The sequence below is a fragment of the Cryptosporidium ryanae genome (genome assembly GCF_009792415.1).
Source record: "Cryptosporidium ryanae isolate 45019 chromosome Unknown contig_5, whole genome shotgun sequence".
In the NCBI taxonomy this organism is placed as follows: Eukaryota; Apicomplexa; class Conoidasida; order Eucoccidiorida; family Cryptosporidiidae; genus Cryptosporidium; species Cryptosporidium ryanae.
In genome coordinates, this window is record NW_027125531.1 from 404,376 (window position 1) to 425,383 (window position 21,008).

Sequence of the window (21,008 nt, forward strand, 5' to 3'; positions counted from 1 at the left end):
ATATATATATACGTATATACATATAAATTAAAATGAGTGATAATATTCAACTTAACGATATAAATAAAGACTTGAACACAAAAGAAATGAATTTTAATGAAATAAAAATCAATCCTAATGAGGAACCTATTCAAATAAAAAAGGATTGGCTTCTAAACTATAGGAGTGGAATTAGTTGTGATGAAATGCAACAGCGTCAAATCGAAGGTAAATCCTATACATTACCTTTACTAAAGGCAATACTTTTGAGTCATTACAACCGCACTGCATGGAATGACCCTGAAAGTCAGATAAAATACACAAACATCAAAAATGGTCAGATCACAGATGAATTACGTGACATCTCACAGAAATTGATGGTAGACGAAGAGAATAGTGGTAGAATTATTACAGAAAGAAAGTTCTGCATGAAAAAAATGGGGATTTTAGGGAAACTTTCGCCCCGTTGGTTCCTATTTAAAGGCACAAATTTGGCAGTATTTCACAATCCTTTTGAAGATACTCAGCCCAAATTTTATAGTTTGATAGGAGCTGCCTATGAAGTTGAAGATAGAGACTCTGCACCACATAAGGTTCAATGGACTTCACCAATTGAATTGATTTCTGAAGACAGAACAATTGTACATACAGATGCAAAATATCGTCTTTCTGTTGTGACTAAAGAACCAAAAGCACGACATTTCTGTCTTTATAGCAACAAAAAAGAAGAAATTGCAGATTGGGTAAAAATTTTTCATGTTGCAAACTTGAACTTAGACCAAAATCAAGCAGCACTCATTTCAAATGTTATTACCCGTATTGCTCAGAGAGATATACCTGCAGCATGGAATGCACTGGTATATGAAGCAGAGAACAGAGCTCACCGTGAAACAATGTTAAGATGCTTCGTAAATAGATTAAGATATTTGAAGGCAACACGTGTATTAAATAAGTGGAAGACAATCCACAAAGTTCAGAATAAGGACTACAACGAGGGATTGAAACTCTTGGGCCGTGAAGTAATGTTAGGACGTCTGTATAGACGTGACAAACTAATAACTAGAATTAGTCAACAACGTGAGGCAATAATTGAGCTCATCCAAGAAGGTTATCGTAATGAAAAAAGTAAAAGTCAGGCTCAGATGAAAATTTCAACTGAGAGTTTTGGGACAACATATAGCGATGCGGCAGCAGTCGCAGCTACTTCAGAAGGTGCACAAATTAAACAAGGTCAACAAGGTCGTGACTTTTCAACTGTATTCTATGTAAATCCTTCACTCGAAAAACATCACTCTAAAATTTTAAGCCTTAATGAACAAACAAAAAAGTCAAGTTATTGTAAACACACTGTTATTCCAACATACCAAGAAGATGCTAATGTACGTATTTCAAGTGATTTAAGTCGTGTGATTTGGACACCAAAGAAATGGGAATCCATTGGAAGAAAGAGTATGTTTGTTGATGTTGATTCCATTTCTTCTCTAATTGTAAATGCTTCAAAGCCCACATATTTATCAAAAGGATTATATTCTATTCCTAATATTATCAGTGAATACGATATTGCAGAATGTGTTGACGAATATGTCTATAGTTTATATGATTCTTGCTTTTCTGGTATCAATGAAAATGAAAAATCACAGAGAGATCCGCAAAATAAAATTTCTACTGGAAATTGGCTAGCCATTTGTGGTCCAAGGCTTGGATTCAAACCTGCACATTCCCCTGACTTTTTAATAAGGGACACACCTGTTGTAACAATGAAAGTTAATATTAATATAAAATCTATTAGTCTAAATGATAGATTCTCTCGTCTCTACACTGAGTATTATCAATACTACTCTGATGAATTACAAGAAATGACTCCATACGAAAAAACTACAACAATGGCTGCATTGACATATGGTGATAACTCACAAACAACAAAATTGAATACTATAAAATCGCTTGTTTCAAATGTTCAATCTAATGAAGAAATAACCCGTGAATTTGGTACAATGAACAGTAATATTTCAAGTGTTAGAAGACTTTTTTCTGCTGTTACAAATATTGAAAATGATTCTGAATCTAACTCTCGTAATTTGTCAGCAAGAGATTCAATTAAACCATCAAACTCAACAATTTCTTCTATAAGAAATCTATTTACTAGAAATATGTCTTTTACTAGAGAGTTGAGTTCTCCAAGATCTGCTTCCCCAATAAGATCTCAATCAAGAATACCAACAACTGTTACTGGTTCAAAACATATGCAAAAGGTTGAAGGCTTGGTTCTTCCACCTGAACTAAGTGTTGTAGATCCATTTGAAACAGTCCAAGTTGATAGAAATGTTGAAGTTAGAGATAGCACAGTTCAGACATATTTGAGAATCACTGCGTTCCATCAAACATACACATCGGCTCACGCAGTTGGAGTGAACCCAACTTATGATTTGAATTTTTCTGTTGATGTACCCCTAAAAACTGACAACGCATCTAAAGAATTAATCGATGAATCCCGCAAAAGAGCGTTTGAAGAAGCTATTTGCACAGTTGATTTGTGGGTAAAGTCTCCTATTGAAAATATTCCTGATGAATTGATTGCTTCAATTGATGTTCCATTGTCAGATTTATGTAAAAATGATCGAATTTCTCGTAAAAGAGCTCAATTCCTTGCAGCAGATTCATTTATCTTGAAGCAACCAATTCCTGATCTAAAAATTAGTACTTCTGGTAATTCAAGGGCAATACAAATATTAAAATACTTAGGTCTACTCGACCTTAACAGCGATGATTTAAAGGAGTTACCTGTTGGTCAACTTGAATTTTCTGCAGACTCTATTATTGAGACGAATATAATGGGTGAAGGACCAATTTCACCAGAAACAATTTGCCTAGGTGGATTACAGGGACTGTCTTCATTCTCACTAGAGCAAATTCCAAGTCAAACAATTCACCAAAAGAATGGTGATTGCGTTGAATTATACATAGGTCAAGTCAAGCTAGATCCTAATTGGACTCCGGGATTGTATTTCGTTGAGGTAATTATGGGTGATGTGAGTTGTATGACGCACTTAGTACAAACACGTTACGATTCTATTTCTGCCGACTTCCGCTCCCATCTATACATTCCAAGGTATGATAATAAGCTTGGTACCGATCCAAAGTGCCTACAAATACTCATTAGGCGTGCATTAGGAACTGAGGATAGGTGTTCCTCATTAGCACGCTTGCTTCAAGACTCAGTTGTTATGGGAGAGTTACTTGTGGATGTTACAAAATTAACAATCAATGAACCTCACAGTAGCAATGGTCTATATGCCGTTTTTAAACCATCAGCTTCTTCATTATATGGAAGTAAAGGCCTAGACTATGCATTGGAAATTGCACAATTAGGCCCTAAATCTGATGAATTACAAGAAGCTAAACAGCATATTATGACAGATGTACAAATTCGTATGATGATTACTTTAAGGAGGAAAATGGATGTTACTTTAAAAAAAGTTATTGATCAATCTGATGATTTCAAGCTTATTGGTGATACTGCACTTTTGGTTGTAGAAGAAGAGCTGAAATACCCTGTTTCGCAAAAAGAATTCCACATCAAATGCTGCCCTGGTAATTTTGATACTTTAAAGGCTGGAACACTCGGATTACCCTTGCGTTCAGTAGGTAATTACATTGAATTTGAAATTGGCGGATTTCAGGAGAATTCAGATAACCAGATAAATGACTTAAGTACACTGAATAAATATGAAAGTGATAGTGTTTTAAATGAAGAATTAGAAGCTATTGATGCCCAGCCAGTTCCATTATATGCGTCTGATCCTGTTCCTGCACAGTTTTATTTACCAAATGATCCACGTAGTTTCAGATCTAGAAAGTTACCTGGAATTTGGCATCGTATTTTGGCTGATGGATTTAGACCAGGAGAGCGTGTAACTCGTTTAACTCACAGAGTAAGATATGTACCTGTTACAATAGTTGCAATTTATAAAAACAGAACTGCTCTTTGTAAATGGGGTGAAAATGTCTCCATTGTTCCAACTGAATTTCCAGAAGGTTGTGTATTTATTCCAGAGCAACGTTTAGTAATGGGTGTCCCACTTTCATTTTTATCTACACCACATAAAGCTGGTATTCATGTTTATGATTCAACAATTACAAGACTGCCAGATAACAGCATTTCCCTATTGGCCGATATTGCTAATTATGGAGGTTACATGCCTTCAACAGTTAATCCAATGTTTTGTGAATACGAATGGATTCTTTGGATAAAAGCAGAAACACAACAACAGATGACTTTATGGGCAACGATTATTCGCAATACAGTTAGAGAAAGAGCGTTTCGCCGTGTAAGAGCTTATGAAAGAACAAGAGATATTATGAATGGCGAAGAAGTTCAAAGCAATGACTGTAAAGCATCTACTGCATTAATTTCAAGAAGTGCTAATAGTAGATCAAGCTTGGAAAAAAGGTATGACAGCGGTGAACTAGAAATTGTAGTACACAGTTCGAGAATTTTGTGCAGAAATAAAGAGAAATTGAATTTCTACTCAGTTTTCCAATGGGCAAGAATTCCAGCTCAGTTATATGAAATGATTGAAAATGAAGGAAATTACGACGTGAAAAGTGGAATTCGCAATTCAATTAAAAGAATGATTGAAGAGAGCATTCTTGGATTTAACATGAAAAACAGAGGAGTTGTTAATGATAAATTAACCCCACAAGAACTAAGACCAAATCCAATTAGTATGGAAATCGCCAAGTTACATGCAAGTTATATTCCATTTGACCTCTCAACTCAATTAAAAAGTGGAAATTCATATTCGGTTGACAGACTTAAAGATGAATTCATGTTGTTGTCAACAAAAATTACCTTCAGTTCCTATTACTTATCAAATTCATGCAAAGGTGTATTACCTGATGAAATTTCTCCATTTATTAAAAATTCTAAAGAAGAAAAGCTGCTTGAACAAATTAGTGGTGAATTGGTTGGTATTGTGCCAGATAAGTTAGATAGTAAAAAATTGACAGATGAAATCTATAATACATATAGATGTCGTTTCTACAACACTAAGGATGACTGTGAAAAAGGTGGATGTAAATTTGCCACAACTCATATTGAGACGAGTGATGAAGTCCCATTATTAATAATAAAATTATTCCAAGAAAACAATGACGAGGACATTTTTGTAGGTCATGTAGTATTAAATACAGTTGATTATTTAACACCAGAAAACCCATTCCAAATTAAGCACAAAAAAATAATACCAAGATATTCATATGTTGTGTCTGCATCAGGTACAGGTGGTAAAATGTATACATTTGACAAAATTCCTGAAGCTCTAAAATTTGTACTATCACAGAACAGTGAAATAAAAGCAGAAGATTTCTATAGAGCATTATATGGCGAAACGAATCAAGCGAGAAGAATTTATGGTCCTTGGAGAGTGCGAGTACAAGAAGAAATAGAATATCACGGTGAAATTTGTCTATTAGTTAGATATGGTCCAACTGACATTAGATTATTGTCAGAATTCCAACCTACATCAAAAGATTATAAAGAACACATTTTAGATTATCATAGAAAGCAATTTGATGAAAGTGGAATACCATATATTCAAACGGTATATGACCCTAACACTCCTTTCGCAGTGAAAATGGCGAGAATTTTTGCTAATAATTATAAACAACTCAATGGAAACCTGTTTGAATTATTGAGGAAATATGCAGATGATACGAAAATGTTGAAATTAATCCAAACTTATCTTTTGAGACCAGCAGAGCAGTGGATCTATGAAAGATGTTTATATGAAGAGACGCTATTCCTTGTACCCTTGACCGATTTGTTAGAGAAGCAAAACATGACAAGATGGAAGTATTTACTTGCAGATTACAACGATACAGGATTAAAGCAATGGGAACAACTATATCGACAGGGATTACTTTTACATAAAGTAGATGAGTTATCTTATGACAGCTGGTCTATATTAGTAAATGCCAATGTACGTGACAGATTACCATTAATATTGCTAGAATTATGGAATGGTGAGGAATATCTTGGAGAATATTTACTACCATCTTTGTCATCGTTATTACTTAGTAATGTGAATACAACCGTTAGATTACACACATCAGCACTTGCAAGAGAAAATGACAAGAAAACAAGGTATGATATAAGGAAAGAAAATTTAACTAGTTCAAAGTTATCTACATTTATTAATATGGAACTTAGTTGGAGAATTAAGAGTACTACTGAAGGAATATTTGGAATAATTGTTAAAGATGTTAGGAATGTGGTGTCTGAATTAACTGACGACTTAAATGAAATAAAACCACAAGTTCATCTGTATCAATATTTCTCTGAAAATGATCAATGGAGATTATTGGAAATAACTAAACCAAGTATTGCCACGAGAACAATACTGGGAATTGAGACACCAGAAAAGTTAAAAAAACAAAATATCAAGTGGGATAATGTATTTGTTTATAGTAGAGATAGAGTTGTAGATTTACAGTTTCCTATTTCAATACCTGCTATGGTTGAATCAGTTCCTATTGTATTCAACTTTAGCGAACTCTTAATACCGGATAATATATCGGGAAGTGATGAAAATTTTGAAATAACAGAGAGAATATGGTCCTTACTAAAGTCTGGAGTGCCAAATTATTATCGCCCATATGTTTGGATGCAACTAAGTGGTGCAAATGATTTAAAAAACACTGTAAATAGAAAGTGGCAATCATTGAATGATTCAAACAAATATGGACATGAGAGCTTATTTTCATATTTAATTGAATATGCTGATACATGTAATTCCTGCGTTCTTAGACAATTAGATGAAGATATTGAATCAGCAAAAATTAAATACCATATGTGCGAGTCAATATTGGGAATAGACAACGTACAAACATTTTGGCAAAATGTTCGCTATATAATGAGAGCAGTTATCGTGTTCTCTCTAAGAAAAAAATATAATGTCTACAATTGTGAGAAATTTCATGTTGGTTTACCTATACAATATGCATATGGCCTTTTGGCATTAACAATTGAGTTATTAATGAACTTTGGTGGTGTATGTTTGACAACCGAAGATGTATTTTACTTGTTATTCTCAGTTTGCGGTTCTAAACATAATATTTACCTTGGATCAGATAATAATTGCGGAAACAGAAAAAAAGATGAAAAAATGAGTACAAAGAATAAAAGACTTATAAAGGGTGCCCTATTGCCATACTTTACTTCTGAAGAAAGGGAGGATGACTTCAATGACATGCCTGCACAAATAAATGATATAATATTTGTGAAAAGTGCAATTGAATTATTGCATCCATATGAATATGATAACATGTTAGCATCTGGATTCCAATTGGAGGAAATACTTTATGGTTGTTTTACATCTTTATTTGCAGGTTCGCTTCCTTCATCAACAATAACACAATTATATGATTTGCTTTTCAATGTATATTTCCAGCCCAAAGATATATTTATTAAAAGAAAAAGCTCCAACTTTGTCAAAAATGATAACAAGATAAATATTTCAATTAGTAGACGCTTATTGATATGTCTTTCCTATTATATAATAACTGAATCTTACCGTGAAATAAACATCAATCCTCTAATTTCATCTAAGTGTATTCGTGAAACAATCAAATCAACTATGGCAACAATGAGAGATCCATTAGAAATGGTCCACGGAATTGAAAGGGCAGACTTCATAATCTTTGGAAACAAAAGAATTTATGAAAATATATTAAAGCTATATGAAACATATATTATTTCCTATCAAGAATCGCTATGGTTTTCAAAAAAGCAAAATTCAGTATTAGAGAAAATGATTAATATGACACCTCTACAAAGTCAACATGGAAGTGATGCGCCTTCACACATTGGAATGAGGTTCATTGGTGGTAGATATGTTCCAAAAACTGTTGTTTCGCCAGGGTTGTCACTCAAAGATCTAACTGAGTCATTATATCCATTAATAAAATTCCAGGCGTTATATGCAGGTAGAAGTTTACACCAATTACCACCAGGTGTAGGTGGTTACGTAATAATTAAGATTGATGAAGTTAGAGAATTCGCAAAGTATAGTGAACCTATTTCACCTGTTGTATGTGTGAAAATGGATCAATATAAAGTTGCAACTGATCCGGCTACTGAAAGATGTTCAAGGTCATTTATATGGAAGTCGAATAATGTATTTATGTTCCCAATTCCAATATGGAAGTCGCAAACACAAAAAAAGAATTCTTACAATAGAGGTAATAATTACCACCTCGAAAATCAGAGTGAGTCTGAAATTCCGTTAACTGTAGATGTATTCATTGAAGTATTGGACTCAGAGGCAATTGACGAAGATAATAAATTACTTTGCTCTGCACAACTAAGTTTGGACAGATGGTCAACAAACGGTGGCAGTCTGTGTTTAAATGGTGATGATGGTACACTTGCAATATTTAATGACTGCAATAAAATGAGTTTATTATTTTCATGGTATACATATATCCCGAACAATGAGCTCGACACAAGCGCACTTTTACCATTTTCATTTGGGAAACAACAATGGGGTGATTACTCAGGTTATCATTCAATATATGCACCAGTAAATGTTGAGTCATATAGAAACGAATTGCATTCTGAATTTAAAGAGGAAAAACTAAAAGAATGGGAATCTGAGCCAAGACAAAGTGTATTAAATATCATCCGTAATCTTAGGAAGATGGATGAAAAAGGTGGTAATCTAGAAGCCTTACCAACGTTAAATTCAATGTATCCAGGGAAGTTAGAAATTAGTACGGGCAAATATGGTCCCACCAGGTCTCAATTGCAGCAATTATTCTTTTTCTCTGCACCTTCACTGTTACCTTATGTAGATGAAATTGTCGAAAGTTTTGCAAAAATATCAGACAATTTATCAGAAGAAAAAATAGCTCTGACTCCCGTTCCATTAAGAGAATTAATAGCATCAATAATATTATCATCACGTGGTACATTAAGTGAAAAAGCGAATTTATTATTTGATTTGTTTGGTTACGATGATCCAAACAGATCATCTGTTGCGTTCCATTCTATGTATTATTCTCACACACCACAATATCCTGCGGCAATTCAAGTTGGATCTCAGTTAAATACTCACTTACCATTGGAAGTATCTGACAAGTTAGGTGTTGCACCTTCAAATGTGATATCACTAGCGGGTGTTGCAGCTATAGTTCAAACTGCTTGTATTCGTTCAAATATTCCATTAGATAATGTTGGGATATACCAAATCACTGCATCTGTATTTGATCACTACTTCGATGTTCCAAGTGTATTGAAAGCACTCATTATTCCACCAAAAGATTATGATGGTCGCGTTTCAAAAGAATATATTACACACAACTATCGTAATTTAAAATATGACACAAGTTCAATATCAAACACAGAAGACGTCATAATGAATAACATGAATCTATTCAATGAATGCAAAGGTAAAAACGGAATATACAACACAATCAATTGTATGGCCCCTCAAAACTCAAAAGAAAATGCCTATTGGTACAATATTGACCACATGATTGATAGCAAATATGTTTTAGATGTATCAAGATCAATTACACATCATATAAGAAAAAATGCTTCTCTGGAAGGATTGTTCGGTATAGATTTTTCAGTACATACGTGTTTAAGACACTTTGATATTAATGATCCTTTCCCAGGCTTAATGAAAACATTAAGAATAATTATATCAGGTAAAAGAAGTAAGCATGAAATAAGAATCATTGATTTAACTATAGATGAAAAAGGTCACTTTATTGACGCTAGGGTTCAGTATGGAACTGAAACAAGTACTGACCTTCACACTACAGATGTGAGGGGTGCAAACCAATTTAGACAGGCATTTGAATCTGGTTTGGCGACAGTGGATTTCCCAAGACTTCTATACAGTGATGGTGCTGCAAATGGTAAAGAGAGAGTTCCAACAGCGAGTTTTGTCTTTAATCTACATAACATACTCATTGATAAATACAGCTTCGTAACCAAGTTCTGTGATTTTACACTAATAACAGAAGGAATTAGAAGAATAACAGCAAATGACAGGACTTGCGAGCCAAATCAATATTTGAAACTAAATGTGGAGGTTAATGTAGTACTTGAAGAGAATAAATCTTATCCACACTATAGCGTGGATGAAATATTGGGTGTACCACTAAAAATAATGAATAACGATGATTTAGCTAATCAATTTAGTCAATCTTTAGTTATTTCCGGTACCAATATTGGAAATCAAAGTCACAGAAGTATGACATCAGTTAATGGTTCGAATGTTTTGTTTAATGAAGACGGTTATTTGACCCAAAGATCAATCGTTTCAACATCTAAACAACACTTTGAACCGTCTATTTCTGTACATTCCTCGTTGCCATTGACAGAAGAATTAAATATTTCAAATGATGACGGGAAAATTGAAATTGGAAAGACAGAAATAGAAAAATTGAACTCAAGAAACTCAAATAAATTTGAGAATGATAATGAAATTTTGGAAAAAAATTCTATTAGAACAGAAAGTAACAGCGGAGCAATATTAAAACAATCATCAACAGCTACTTCAAAAATTGCAGCATTATTTATGACCAGGCAATCTTCATTATTTAAAGCAATATCATCAACATTTAATAGTGAAAATGAAAAAGAATCAGAAGCTAATGATAACGAAAAATGTGTTTCTGATGTTTCAAAAGAAATAGATGATGGACTAGAGAATGAACAAATTTCAAAATCGGAATCAGCAATAAAAGATGTGATTGTCAATACTAATGAAGATGATGATACAATAAAGGTTGATGAAGAAGAAGAGATATTATTACAACAACAATTATCACCTGCCATAGTATCACTCAATTCAAGGAGAATAAACTCTCAGGCTAGCTTACTAAGTGCTATGAGTCGTGGGGCATCTACTGTTAATTTGTGTCGTTCATTTACAAGGGGGAACTTTGGATGTTACTATGAAACAGAAGGTAAGACAGAATATCAGGTAGATATTCCATTTAGACCACCTGGGCAAGTTGAAGAAAGGCATAGTATTAGAGTTTATATGGCAGATAGTATCAGAATATTAAAGAATAAGATAATGGAGGCTAGCAAGTGTATTGCACAGAAACTTCAAGAAAGTAGCATTGATAATGGGTTGTACAAAGAAATAGTACTTGGCCCACATCACATTGTTGAATTAGTTGTCACTGATTTTGATGGTCATGTTCGCTATATTCCATTATCAAATGAAACAAGCTCAATTGAAGATTATATTCTGTCAAATGAGGACTTATTACAAGAATTTATAACTTCAAATATGAATAGCATTCTAAATATAAGAGTCACACCAAAAGGAGTCCAAACAGGAAAATCTATGAGAATTGTGAATGAAATGCAACATGAAAGTGCTGGAGCTTGCATAACGAGTATGTACTTGGCAAATGAATTGGCAAACCACGAAATATTAGAAGATGGTTTGTTAGTTAGAAATCCACTAGGATTTAGGACTTATTTCCATCGTACTCATTATGAAGTTAGAAACAAGATGATAGAAATTGAACCAGGAAAAGTTGTTTCATTGGACAATTTGTGTTATGTTCGCAGGAACAATACCGTACTAAACAATCTTGCTGCATGTATCAAGTTAGATTGGAATGTTGACGAATGGGTACCTGCAGTAGCAATAAGAGGAATAAATACATTTTTGGATGAACTTGAAGGTATTCATTCTGAAACTAATCGTACTCGTGGATCAAGAATACCTCAGGCTGTTTTGAGTGCGTCCACAATTATTGGTGGATTTATGCCTGTAACACTGGGAGCTTACAATCCAATATCTGCAGCATTTGATTATGGTTTTGGTGTGAGAAACTCTGGAATTTCTATATCATCTAACCATAGAAATGTTTCAAACAATCAGAATCAATCTACAAAAAGATATAAGACAGGCGCAAACACAAGTGGTGCAACAAGAAAGCTTGGAACTAATGCAAGTAACATTAATAATTCATCTTTACAAAATTCAAGTTCTGTTTCTTCTAAGATTAAACCAGAAGATATGATAACCTCAGTCTATGGTTGGGACCTTTGTTATGAAGTTATTCTACTAGATTTCCACGACTTAATGATTGAAGGTAGCTCGACTACAAAAGAATCGATTTGTGTTAGTGAGAACGATGTTGTATTTTGCTTTAGGGACCCAAGTGTTAGACAACAGTTTGAAATCACACAGCTGACAACTGATGAAAAGATTAGAATAATGTCACTGTCCGAGGCAGGAATGTGCCCACAAAGAATTGCACTTGAACTATCAGAGGATAGAGTTGCAGCACTTAAGAGCGGTTCTTATTCGATGCTATATGACAACCAACCTAGAGCTGTTGTCGTACCATATCAATTGGTTTCAGAATTCTTAAGAAGATTTAGAGCTGCAATTGAAGAGGATAAACATATTTTTTAAATGGAAAAATTAAAAATAACAATAATGGTTTTATAATGTATGTTTATCTCTTAAATTATTAAGAACGCAATTATGTTCATAGCAAAATTTATTGCGGTAAATTTTTACTTATTTTTGCTAATATATCTAGAAGCATTTGTAGAGTATCTAACTTGTGAGTTGTAATTACTTGGATTCTTTTGGTAATTTCTATTCTAACTTGCATTATTTTTTCTGAATAATGTCATTATTATTGACTCCCCCTCTGGAGATTAAGTTATTTGAGTTTACAATATTGTACTTGTTTTTTGTTTTACTATGTTGGATTGTTGTAAATTTAGTTAAGTATCATGAAGCAGTGCTATATTCATTCTTTAGATTTGTTTCTCCTATATTATTGATTTTAGAGCTTGGGAAATTTATTTTATCTTGTACATTGGAATGTTTTATTTTATTATACTGAACGTGACTAAAATTGCTATTTGATGAATATTCTGAATGTATAATTGAATTATATAATTTATCTTTATAGTTAATGTCATTAAATATATTACTTTTATTATTTTCATGAATCTGAGCCCTTTTTGGAGTAAATAAAGCAGCCTCGTAAGTAAATATTGATTTTGAATCTTCATTAGGTAAAATTGAGTTACAATCTCCTTTGTCAAAGTTACAGCTTTCATTATTGCAGTCATAATCACAATAACCATCACCCAACCATGATTTCAAACAAAATTTGTATATTAAAGGTTGATTTTTGTAATCTACTTTTGTTACTGAACAGACATTAGAACAATCACCGCCATCAAAACTGCATTTCTCATTGTTACAATCGTAGTCACATATTCCATTTCCAATCATCCAGGTTCTACAATTTTTTGAACAACTTTTACAGTCCCCCTTATCAAAGAAGCATTCTTTGGTATCACATGATGGATCACACTGTCCATCTCCAAGCCATATATTTATACAACGCGAGTTACAACGATGTAAACAGTCTCCATTATCCATGTTACATTCTATATTATTGCACTCCACATTGCAAATATTATTTCCTAACAATTCTTTGTCACAAAAACAATAATTATAATCAAAATCACTGAAAAGTTTTTCATCAATATTTGATTTGTTTTTGATTCCTGTCACTATCTTTTTTCTTATTTCAAACATCGAGTCATTGCAATCATTATTATCCCAATTACATTCTGAATTAAAACAATCTATGTCACATTCTCCATCACCTAACCAAGTTGGACGACATTCGGAAGTACACCACCCAATGCAATCGCCTCCATCATTATTGCATTCTTCAAAGTTACATTCTTTATCACACCATCCGTCATTAATCCAAGATTTTTCGCAATCACTTGGGCAACTTGGATATTTCAACCTCATTTTATCCGCAGAGAGTTTGCTTGGAAAACCTGCATTTCGAATGTTGTTTTGAATAGTTGGAACTATATTTGTTATATTCACAGTAGGTATAACATTTATATCATTACAAATTATATATGTAATTTCAAGGAAAATAGTCAAGAAAGCACATAAAAACTTGCTTATCATTTTATAACCTAAAGATATCAATATTTTGAAACATATGGATAAAAATATAACAAAAAAAAGAATGTCTGACAAATTTAATATTTTTTTCAAGTTAAAACTAACGGTACTTATAGTTTTATAATAAAACATGTATTCTAGGTTGCGAACTAAGGTTATAAAATGCATGCAAATTTTAAAAAAATAGAATTGTATTCAGAAGGCATTATTAAACAATAGTTTTTAATAAAAATCAATCTGTTCCAAAGTAACGATCAGCAAAACAACCTAAACCTGGAACTACAAATCCATCAGAATTAACATTTTTATCAATTTCAGTTGTAATTAAAGTCGCCTCTGGAAATTCTTTGCAAATTCTGTGAATCGCATTTGGAGCAATTATCAAACTTAAAACAATTATTTTTCTCTGGAGAACACCTTTAGAAAGTAAAAATTTTATTGCAGAGTAAACTCCAAATCCATTACTAAGAATAGGGTCAAGAATAAATACATTCCTTGATTCTATATCTTCAGGAAGCTTACAGTAAATGATATTCGGCTTGTCAAATCTAGCATCAAGTTCTGTATCTGGGTTTTGAAATTCTAACAAAATTTTTCCTATTGGTATGTCCTTGCAAACTGCAGATAATCCTATCTCCATACTTTCACCACCTCTTACAATTGAAACTGCACACAATTTATCTTTATAATTACATTGAACGCCATCATAAAGCTCTCCTATTGGTGTTTCAATAGTTTGGTATTCAAACTGGAGATGCCCTAACGCGTTCTCAACTACCAATCTTATTAGTCTATCTGCCCAAAAAACAAAATCTATTCCAGATGTGTTTTTATTTCTGATAATTGAATGCATTTGGCGTATTTGACAGTTGGAAGGTATCAAATGGAAATTTGAGTATATTTTTCTCAAATCATCCATTTTAAGTTTATTTCTAAGGTGTTGAACAACAAGGTCAACTGCAACTTCATTAGGATAATGAGGGATGACAATATCCGCGTACCTTCTTGTAGGATAAATATATTCATCGTAGGAAGGCTTAACCATTTTTTCATATTGCACCAGAATATCATCAATTTCCCTTCCCCTTTCTACTGTGTCTCTTCTTATTCTTCTGATTAACCGAATGTCGTCATCGGTATCTACAAAAATTGACATGTTGACCAGGTGTCTAATTTTTGGATGAAACAACACAAATATTCCCTCAACAATAACAATAGACGCAGGAGATATGTATCTACCAGTAGGAAGTCTCATATGTTTTTTAAAACAGTAATTTGGTATAGTTACTCCCTTTCCATTTTTTAAAGAACGCAGAACGCTATATAAAAGATCAAAATCAACTGAATTTGGGTGATCAAAGTTATAATCTGCAATTGTTTGTCCCTCATCTAATACTGGTGTTTTGTAAAAACTATCACTATCGATTACAACAACCCTTTTATCACCAAGGTCGGAAAAAATTCTGGAGCAGACACTAGTCTTACCACTTGCACTACCACCAGAAACAGCAATTATAAATACATTAGGGGAATCTCTAGAATTTTCAGTTGAAATGTCAATACTTTCACTTGTTTTAATTTCTTGTTCGCTGATTTCAACCATAATCAAAAATTTTTTTTCGCCTCAGAAGAAGAAAGAATTACGCTTTTAATTCTTACAAAAACTGTTCACTATCTGGCGGTATTATTCAATTCTCTTTACCAGGAATTGATTACAAATTCTAAAATTAATTCTCCGGTTTTTGTGGGAAAACATATTTTAGCTAGTTCTTGGAATTGAAAACTCAAATTAATAACTGAAATTTTAAATGTTTATGTTCTAATATTGTCGGTTTAATTTCAGGTTTTTATCTTAATTGGTCCGAAAGTATGGCTAGACGATAATATACTCTTGGAAAAATGATTGACGATCAATTGATTATTTACACTTTAGTAATTTCCCCAGTAATAAGTTGGTTAACATCAACAAAAAGAGGTTGGAATAAAAAAAATCAGTTAAATGGAATTATTTTTTCACTCATTTTTTTGTTTTTTTCATGTATTTTTCAGAATATGAGGGTTTCTCAAAATTATTTCCAAATTCTTGGTGTTTCTAGTAGCTCATCTAAGTCTGATATTGCAAGTGCATTTAGAAAACTTGCGTTGAAGTACCATCCTGATAAAAATCATGATCCAAAGGCACATGAGATATATTCAAAAATTAGAAATGCAAATGAAGTACTTTCAAATGATTTAAAAAGAAATTGGTACCTTAGATTTGGCTCTGTAGAAAGTAACATTGCTTCATACGGTGTTTCTCAAGAGGATGAAGAATTTTTTGAATTCCCCTTACATTTTATGTTGGTACCATTAATAACCGCAGTTGTACCTATATGTTTATCATTGATTATGTGGAATGACCAAGAGAATGTAAGAGGAATCGTCTTGTGTTTCATTTTATGGACTTTCTCTTGCAGTTTATTGTTGAAGTTCGATCGAAATGAAAAGGATTTATTTACCTTTGTTCCATTTTTCAGAGACTTTCTTCCATTTGAAAAGGTCCGTGTTCTCGAAGGGTTGTATGTTACACTAATGAATACTTTGCAATTAATAGTACCTTATTTAACAACAAGTTTTTATAAAAACGAATTATCTGAGTTTTATCAATCACTTTTAAGAAAAAAACTAAGATTATTGATATATTTGGAGGATCTGTACAAGGCTATTTTATCAAAGAATCGTGGAAACGTAGATAACAGTATCGAAAATTATTCGATAAGAGAAATAAACATTTTAATCCAAGAATTTCAATCTAGTAATCCAAGTAATGAAATCACAAGAAATATAAATAAAACAAGTTCAAATTACAAACAAATTTTGGTTGATGAACCATATCTGAATAAACCTTGGGAAGATTCATTCCAAAATGTACTTTCCCTACTAGAAGACAACTTGGATTTAGAACCTAAGAGCCCTGGAATTTCAGTTGGTACAGTTATATTTATACTATTTTGGCTTTACAGAATCTACTACTCTTTTAATTAAGGCTACTGTCTAAGATAAAAATATTACCAGAATTACTTATTCCAATATCATTCAACGTTAGTGTATTGTTATATTCACTAATATCAATATTTGTATTTTCGTTTTCAAACGTCAATTTAAGTGGTTCGTTTTTTGGTATTTTGTATAATCTAGAAATAATCATTTTGATTTCAGAAATTGTTATTTTTTTGTTAATTTTTATCGTTGGCATCAACTCTGATTTTTTGAATTTAGGAATAAACTTAAGTTCAATATACTTTGCTTCCTGGGACTTCTCTTCAATATTTAGATTTTTGATATCATTAGAAACATTATTAGACATAAAATTGAGTAATATATCACTATTAGGATCGATTTTTCGCAAATCAGCGTTCATGTGAACCAAATATTGCGAAATATAATATCGTTGCGACGAAACGATGTCTTCTTGTTTAATAATGCTCCTGTTGTATGTTTTTATATTTGGGAATAGTGAAATAATTATGCTTCTCATGTCATATTCACAACTTTTGGCCCCAAATAACTTATTGTTTCTTAGTGAAATCTGTTTGAGATTAGGAAATGTTCTGCTTAAATACAAAATAGAATTCAAAGTCTCTAAACCACATTCATCCATTATCAATTCATTTACATTTGGATAGACATAATTAATATTCGATTCCGAATTAATTTCCGGAATATTTATGAAATTATTATTAGAAATATTGATAGTAGAAAGTTTCACGAAATTTTCTAGTATTTTTATTCGAAATATCTCCCAGTCAAGTATCATATTGTAACTAAGATCTATTACATTAATTACATTATTTTTGCCATTGAACTCCAGATATGAATAATTGTTTGAGGATATATTAATATGCTCAACATTCGGAAATACAGAGTCTTCATTACACATAGCAGCAACTTTTTCAAATTCAATATTTGTTTTACTTAGACTTAATATCTTTATCTTGTCAAATGTTAATTTGTTTTTTTCACTATTTTTTGACATTTTGTTTCCATTCAATATTAAATATCTCGTATTTGTTAAGTGTGATAAAATACAGTAAACCGTTTTCCAATCAGATATTAAATTGTTATTTAAATATACTGATTCAACATTTTTAAAACAGGTTGAAAGTTTTTGAATAATAGATTTGTCATAATTTTCTTTTAGTTTGTCGCAAGAGCAGCAAGAAATATTCATATTCTCTAGAGAAAGAGAAGATAGTCTTCTACAATATTCGTATGCCATCTTTAATCCAACAAAAAATTCTGAATTGTACTCCTCAGATAAGTAACGATTTATTATAGCATGCTGGAAAGAAACTCCTGTATTAAATGAGCCTTTGTTGTAATGTTTAAATTTATTTGTTCCTTCACAAATAAATTCTTGTGTTGAGTCATTATTTAGTTCAGAATCCCATTGTATTACAAATAATTGTTCAGAGTTCTCACTAATGGAAATAGAACGTACTGTCCCAACTCCATTATCTATTGATAATACACGGTCTCCAATATTAATCATCGAGTAACGCGTGAAAGTGGTCTAGTGTTTCGACTTAGCGCCAGATGTTAAAAAAACCGAACATAATATTGAAATATATAATTAGTAACAAAATCATATACACATCAGAGAACACAAACTTCTATGTATAAAGTACCAATGTACTGGTCTATTATCTACATTTTTATAGAATTCGGGACATACCATACCATTACCCTTGTCATTGGGGTGGCAGAGTGGGATAATAGAAAGTAAAAAATGACTTGTATTTTAGGTATTGAACATTAAGAACATCGCTATTTTAAGTTTATTTAAGGGATATTTACTATTGCGATTTTTTCAGAAGTTGCCCCTAAATCTTATTTAGTCTTCAGAAGAGTAAGGTGGCAGACAACGCTTCCTACATCTTTAAATAGCAATGTTACTTTTCAAAAGTAATCTTATAATTTACATTATTATCGCCAAAAATGGTGTTCACGTCCCATCTTTGGTTGAGTGAGGATTCCCGTCATTATTTCTGTTATAATAATTGGTATCAATATGAACTTCATTCTGGTCCTTTGAAATACCCGAGGACATTGATTGCATCTCATTTGTTTCCATATTGCTCCTAGTATTATCACCCAATTTGTTTTCAGTACTATGATCAACATTTGACATAAGACTACTACTCTTTGTTCCGACCAAACCCTCTTTTGGATTTGAACTAACAGTCTCTGAGCTTGTAACTTTAAACAATTCAAGTTCGATAGGTTCTTTAGAGTTGACTTTCGCTGTACTGTAAGAATTCTTTCCTATCAATTTAGATAACTCATTGACATTTGATCTTTTTTTTGCTCCTCTAACATTCATTTTTCCCTTACTTTGAGCTAGAGACTGTGCGTGTAAATTTATAAAACGTTCTTCAAGTCCACACATAGCAGCTATTTGCCAAAGTTGTTTTGTAGTCGCATTTCTGATATCTGCAATTTTACTTGCTTCAATTCTCTTGTCTGGATTGCTTCTCAAATATGCGGATAACTCGCTTTTCAGGAGAGCTCTCCCTTGGTCTCCTAGTCTATATTTTCTCGTTTGATTTAATTTGAAAATATCATTTCGTTCAACATTATTCTCCGTAACTGTAGTTGTGACTTGTCTCTGAGAAGTAATGGAAAGATTTCCTTTACCAATGTTATCCACTTTTACATTATTATTAGGATCTGCTACCCCACCAACGTAACCAAACATCTTCACAGAATCTAAGTTGTTTCTATTATCAATATCAGAGTTATATGTGTTTAAATAGTTTCTGACTCTTTCGTTTAAATCATTTAACCCATTTATGTTGTTTATATAGGAATATATTAAGTTGTTTAACTTTTCCAACTCTTCCGGTGAATTTCTTTCATTTGTATGATCTACTAAAACTCTCCCCTTTTGACTTTTCAATGCATCCTTGTCCTGAACACCAGTGAATGTTGGCTTTATGGAAGATGGGATCAAATTACCACCTGCCTGGCCTAAAACACCAGGGCATGAAGTAATTATTGGTGAAAATCTTGGGATTATATTTGATTGAATAAGAGCAGGCTGTGAATTAATAGCAAGTAATTGTGATTGCGTTAGCGGATTGATGATATTCGAGTGTTTATCCGACTTTAAACTGTTTTCTAACTGCTTCTCATCGCTATTACTCATTAAACATTGATTCAAGAGTAAACTTTCAAATCCGGAGACGTTGTTAAGTTGGATCCCATGATTTCCAACTACGAGAGGAAAGCTATTTTGAAGAGCATTCATATTATAATTTCTTAACAACGATGAATATTCCGGAATAATTCCATGAAAATTGCCAATAAAGTTATTTGTTCTGTACAACTGGTTGGGTAATATAAATGAATTAGCAGGATTTAAATCGTTTAAAACACCCAAATTGAGATTCATGCCAAGTCCCATATTAACCCCAAAGCCCATGTTCGTGTTAGGTGCTATCTGTTGATTCAGATTCGGGCAATTTAGCATTAGTGTTTCAAGATGGTGATTTATCAGTGGTTTGCCCTCAAGCACAGGTGAAACACATGTTGTTGATGGGGCAGAGGTTATTCTATGTGAGGAAGGTTGTTCAATTCCGATAGGCGATTTTTTTTCAGGTATTTCATTGATACTATCACTTTCTTTCAATTGACTCATTGTTTAAGGATAATAGTGAGTTGCAATATTTCCAGCTTAAAAGAAGAGGATGTTGCTTCTGAGAATAGTGGACGTGATTAGTTATACATATATGAAAATACATATATAAATACATATATATTTCTGACCAGATTCACACTTATTCGAATAAACTATTAATTTTCAACCTTTGAGGCAAAATTCAAATACAATTTCTCAATGAACCATTAACCCTTCATTAATAACGTCAGGCATGTATTTATTTATTCTTTACCTGCATATCTGCTGTCTATGGCCTTTACCCCACGCTTAATTACGAGACATACATGCTACTTTTGCAAGTATTTAGCAAGTGGATTACACTTTAGTCTCCCGTA

At 32.5% G+C, this 21,008-nt stretch overlaps 6 protein-coding genes across 6 annotated transcripts; 2 read left to right on the top strand and 4 right to left on the bottom strand.

Moving 5' to 3' along the window:
- Positions 1–32: 32 nt before the first annotated feature.
- FG386_002657 (pleckstrin homology (PH domain) containing protein) lies at positions 33–12,434 on the top strand (the record flags this gene model as incomplete). The annotated part of the gene is made up of 1 exon (XM_067342106.1): positions 33–12,434. The coding sequence occupies one exon, from the start codon at positions 33–35 to the stop codon at positions 12,432–12,434; it is 12,402 nt and encodes a 4,133-aa protein (XP_067197711.1).
- A 327-nt stretch (positions 12,435–12,761) lies between these two features.
- FG386_002658 (notch receptor protein) lies at positions 12,762–13,976 on the bottom strand (the record flags this gene model as incomplete). Its single annotated transcript, XM_067342107.1, has 1 exon — positions 12,762–13,976. The coding sequence occupies one exon, from the start codon at positions 13,974–13,976 to the stop codon at positions 12,762–12,764; it is 1,215 nt and encodes a 404-aa protein (XP_067197712.1).
- A 229-nt stretch (positions 13,977–14,205) lies between these two features.
- On the bottom strand, positions 14,206–15,576 carry FG386_002659 (uridine kinase/uracil transferase; the record flags this gene model as incomplete). The annotated part of the gene is made up of 1 exon (XM_067342108.1): positions 14,206–15,576. One exon carries the CDS (start codon positions 15,574–15,576, stop codon positions 14,206–14,208), a length of 1,371 nt encoding a protein of 456 aa, XP_067197713.1.
- A 296-nt stretch (positions 15,577–15,872) lies between these two features.
- FG386_002660 (membrane associated DNAJ with 6 transmembrane domain) lies at positions 15,873–16,914 on the top strand (the record flags this gene model as incomplete). Its single annotated transcript, XM_067342109.1, has 2 exons — positions 15,873–16,832; positions 16,897–16,914. The coding sequence occupies 2 exons, from the start codon at positions 15,873–15,875 to the stop codon at positions 16,912–16,914; spliced, it is 978 nt and encodes a 325-aa protein (XP_067197714.1).
- Positions 16,915–16,989: 75 nt separating this feature from the next.
- FG386_002661 (LRR repeats protein) lies at positions 16,990–18,504 on the bottom strand (the record flags this gene model as incomplete). The annotated part of the gene is made up of 1 exon (XM_067342110.1): positions 16,990–18,504. One exon carries the CDS (start codon positions 18,502–18,504, stop codon positions 16,990–16,992), a length of 1,515 nt encoding a protein of 504 aa, XP_067197715.1.
- A 453-nt stretch (positions 18,505–18,957) lies between these two features.
- FG386_002663 (uncharacterized protein) lies at positions 18,958–20,652 on the bottom strand (the record flags this gene model as incomplete). The annotated part of the gene is made up of 1 exon (XM_067342112.1): positions 18,958–20,652. The coding sequence occupies one exon, from the start codon at positions 20,650–20,652 to the stop codon at positions 18,958–18,960; it is 1,695 nt and encodes a 564-aa protein (XP_067197717.1).
- Between the last annotated feature and the right edge of the window lie 356 nt (positions 20,653–21,008).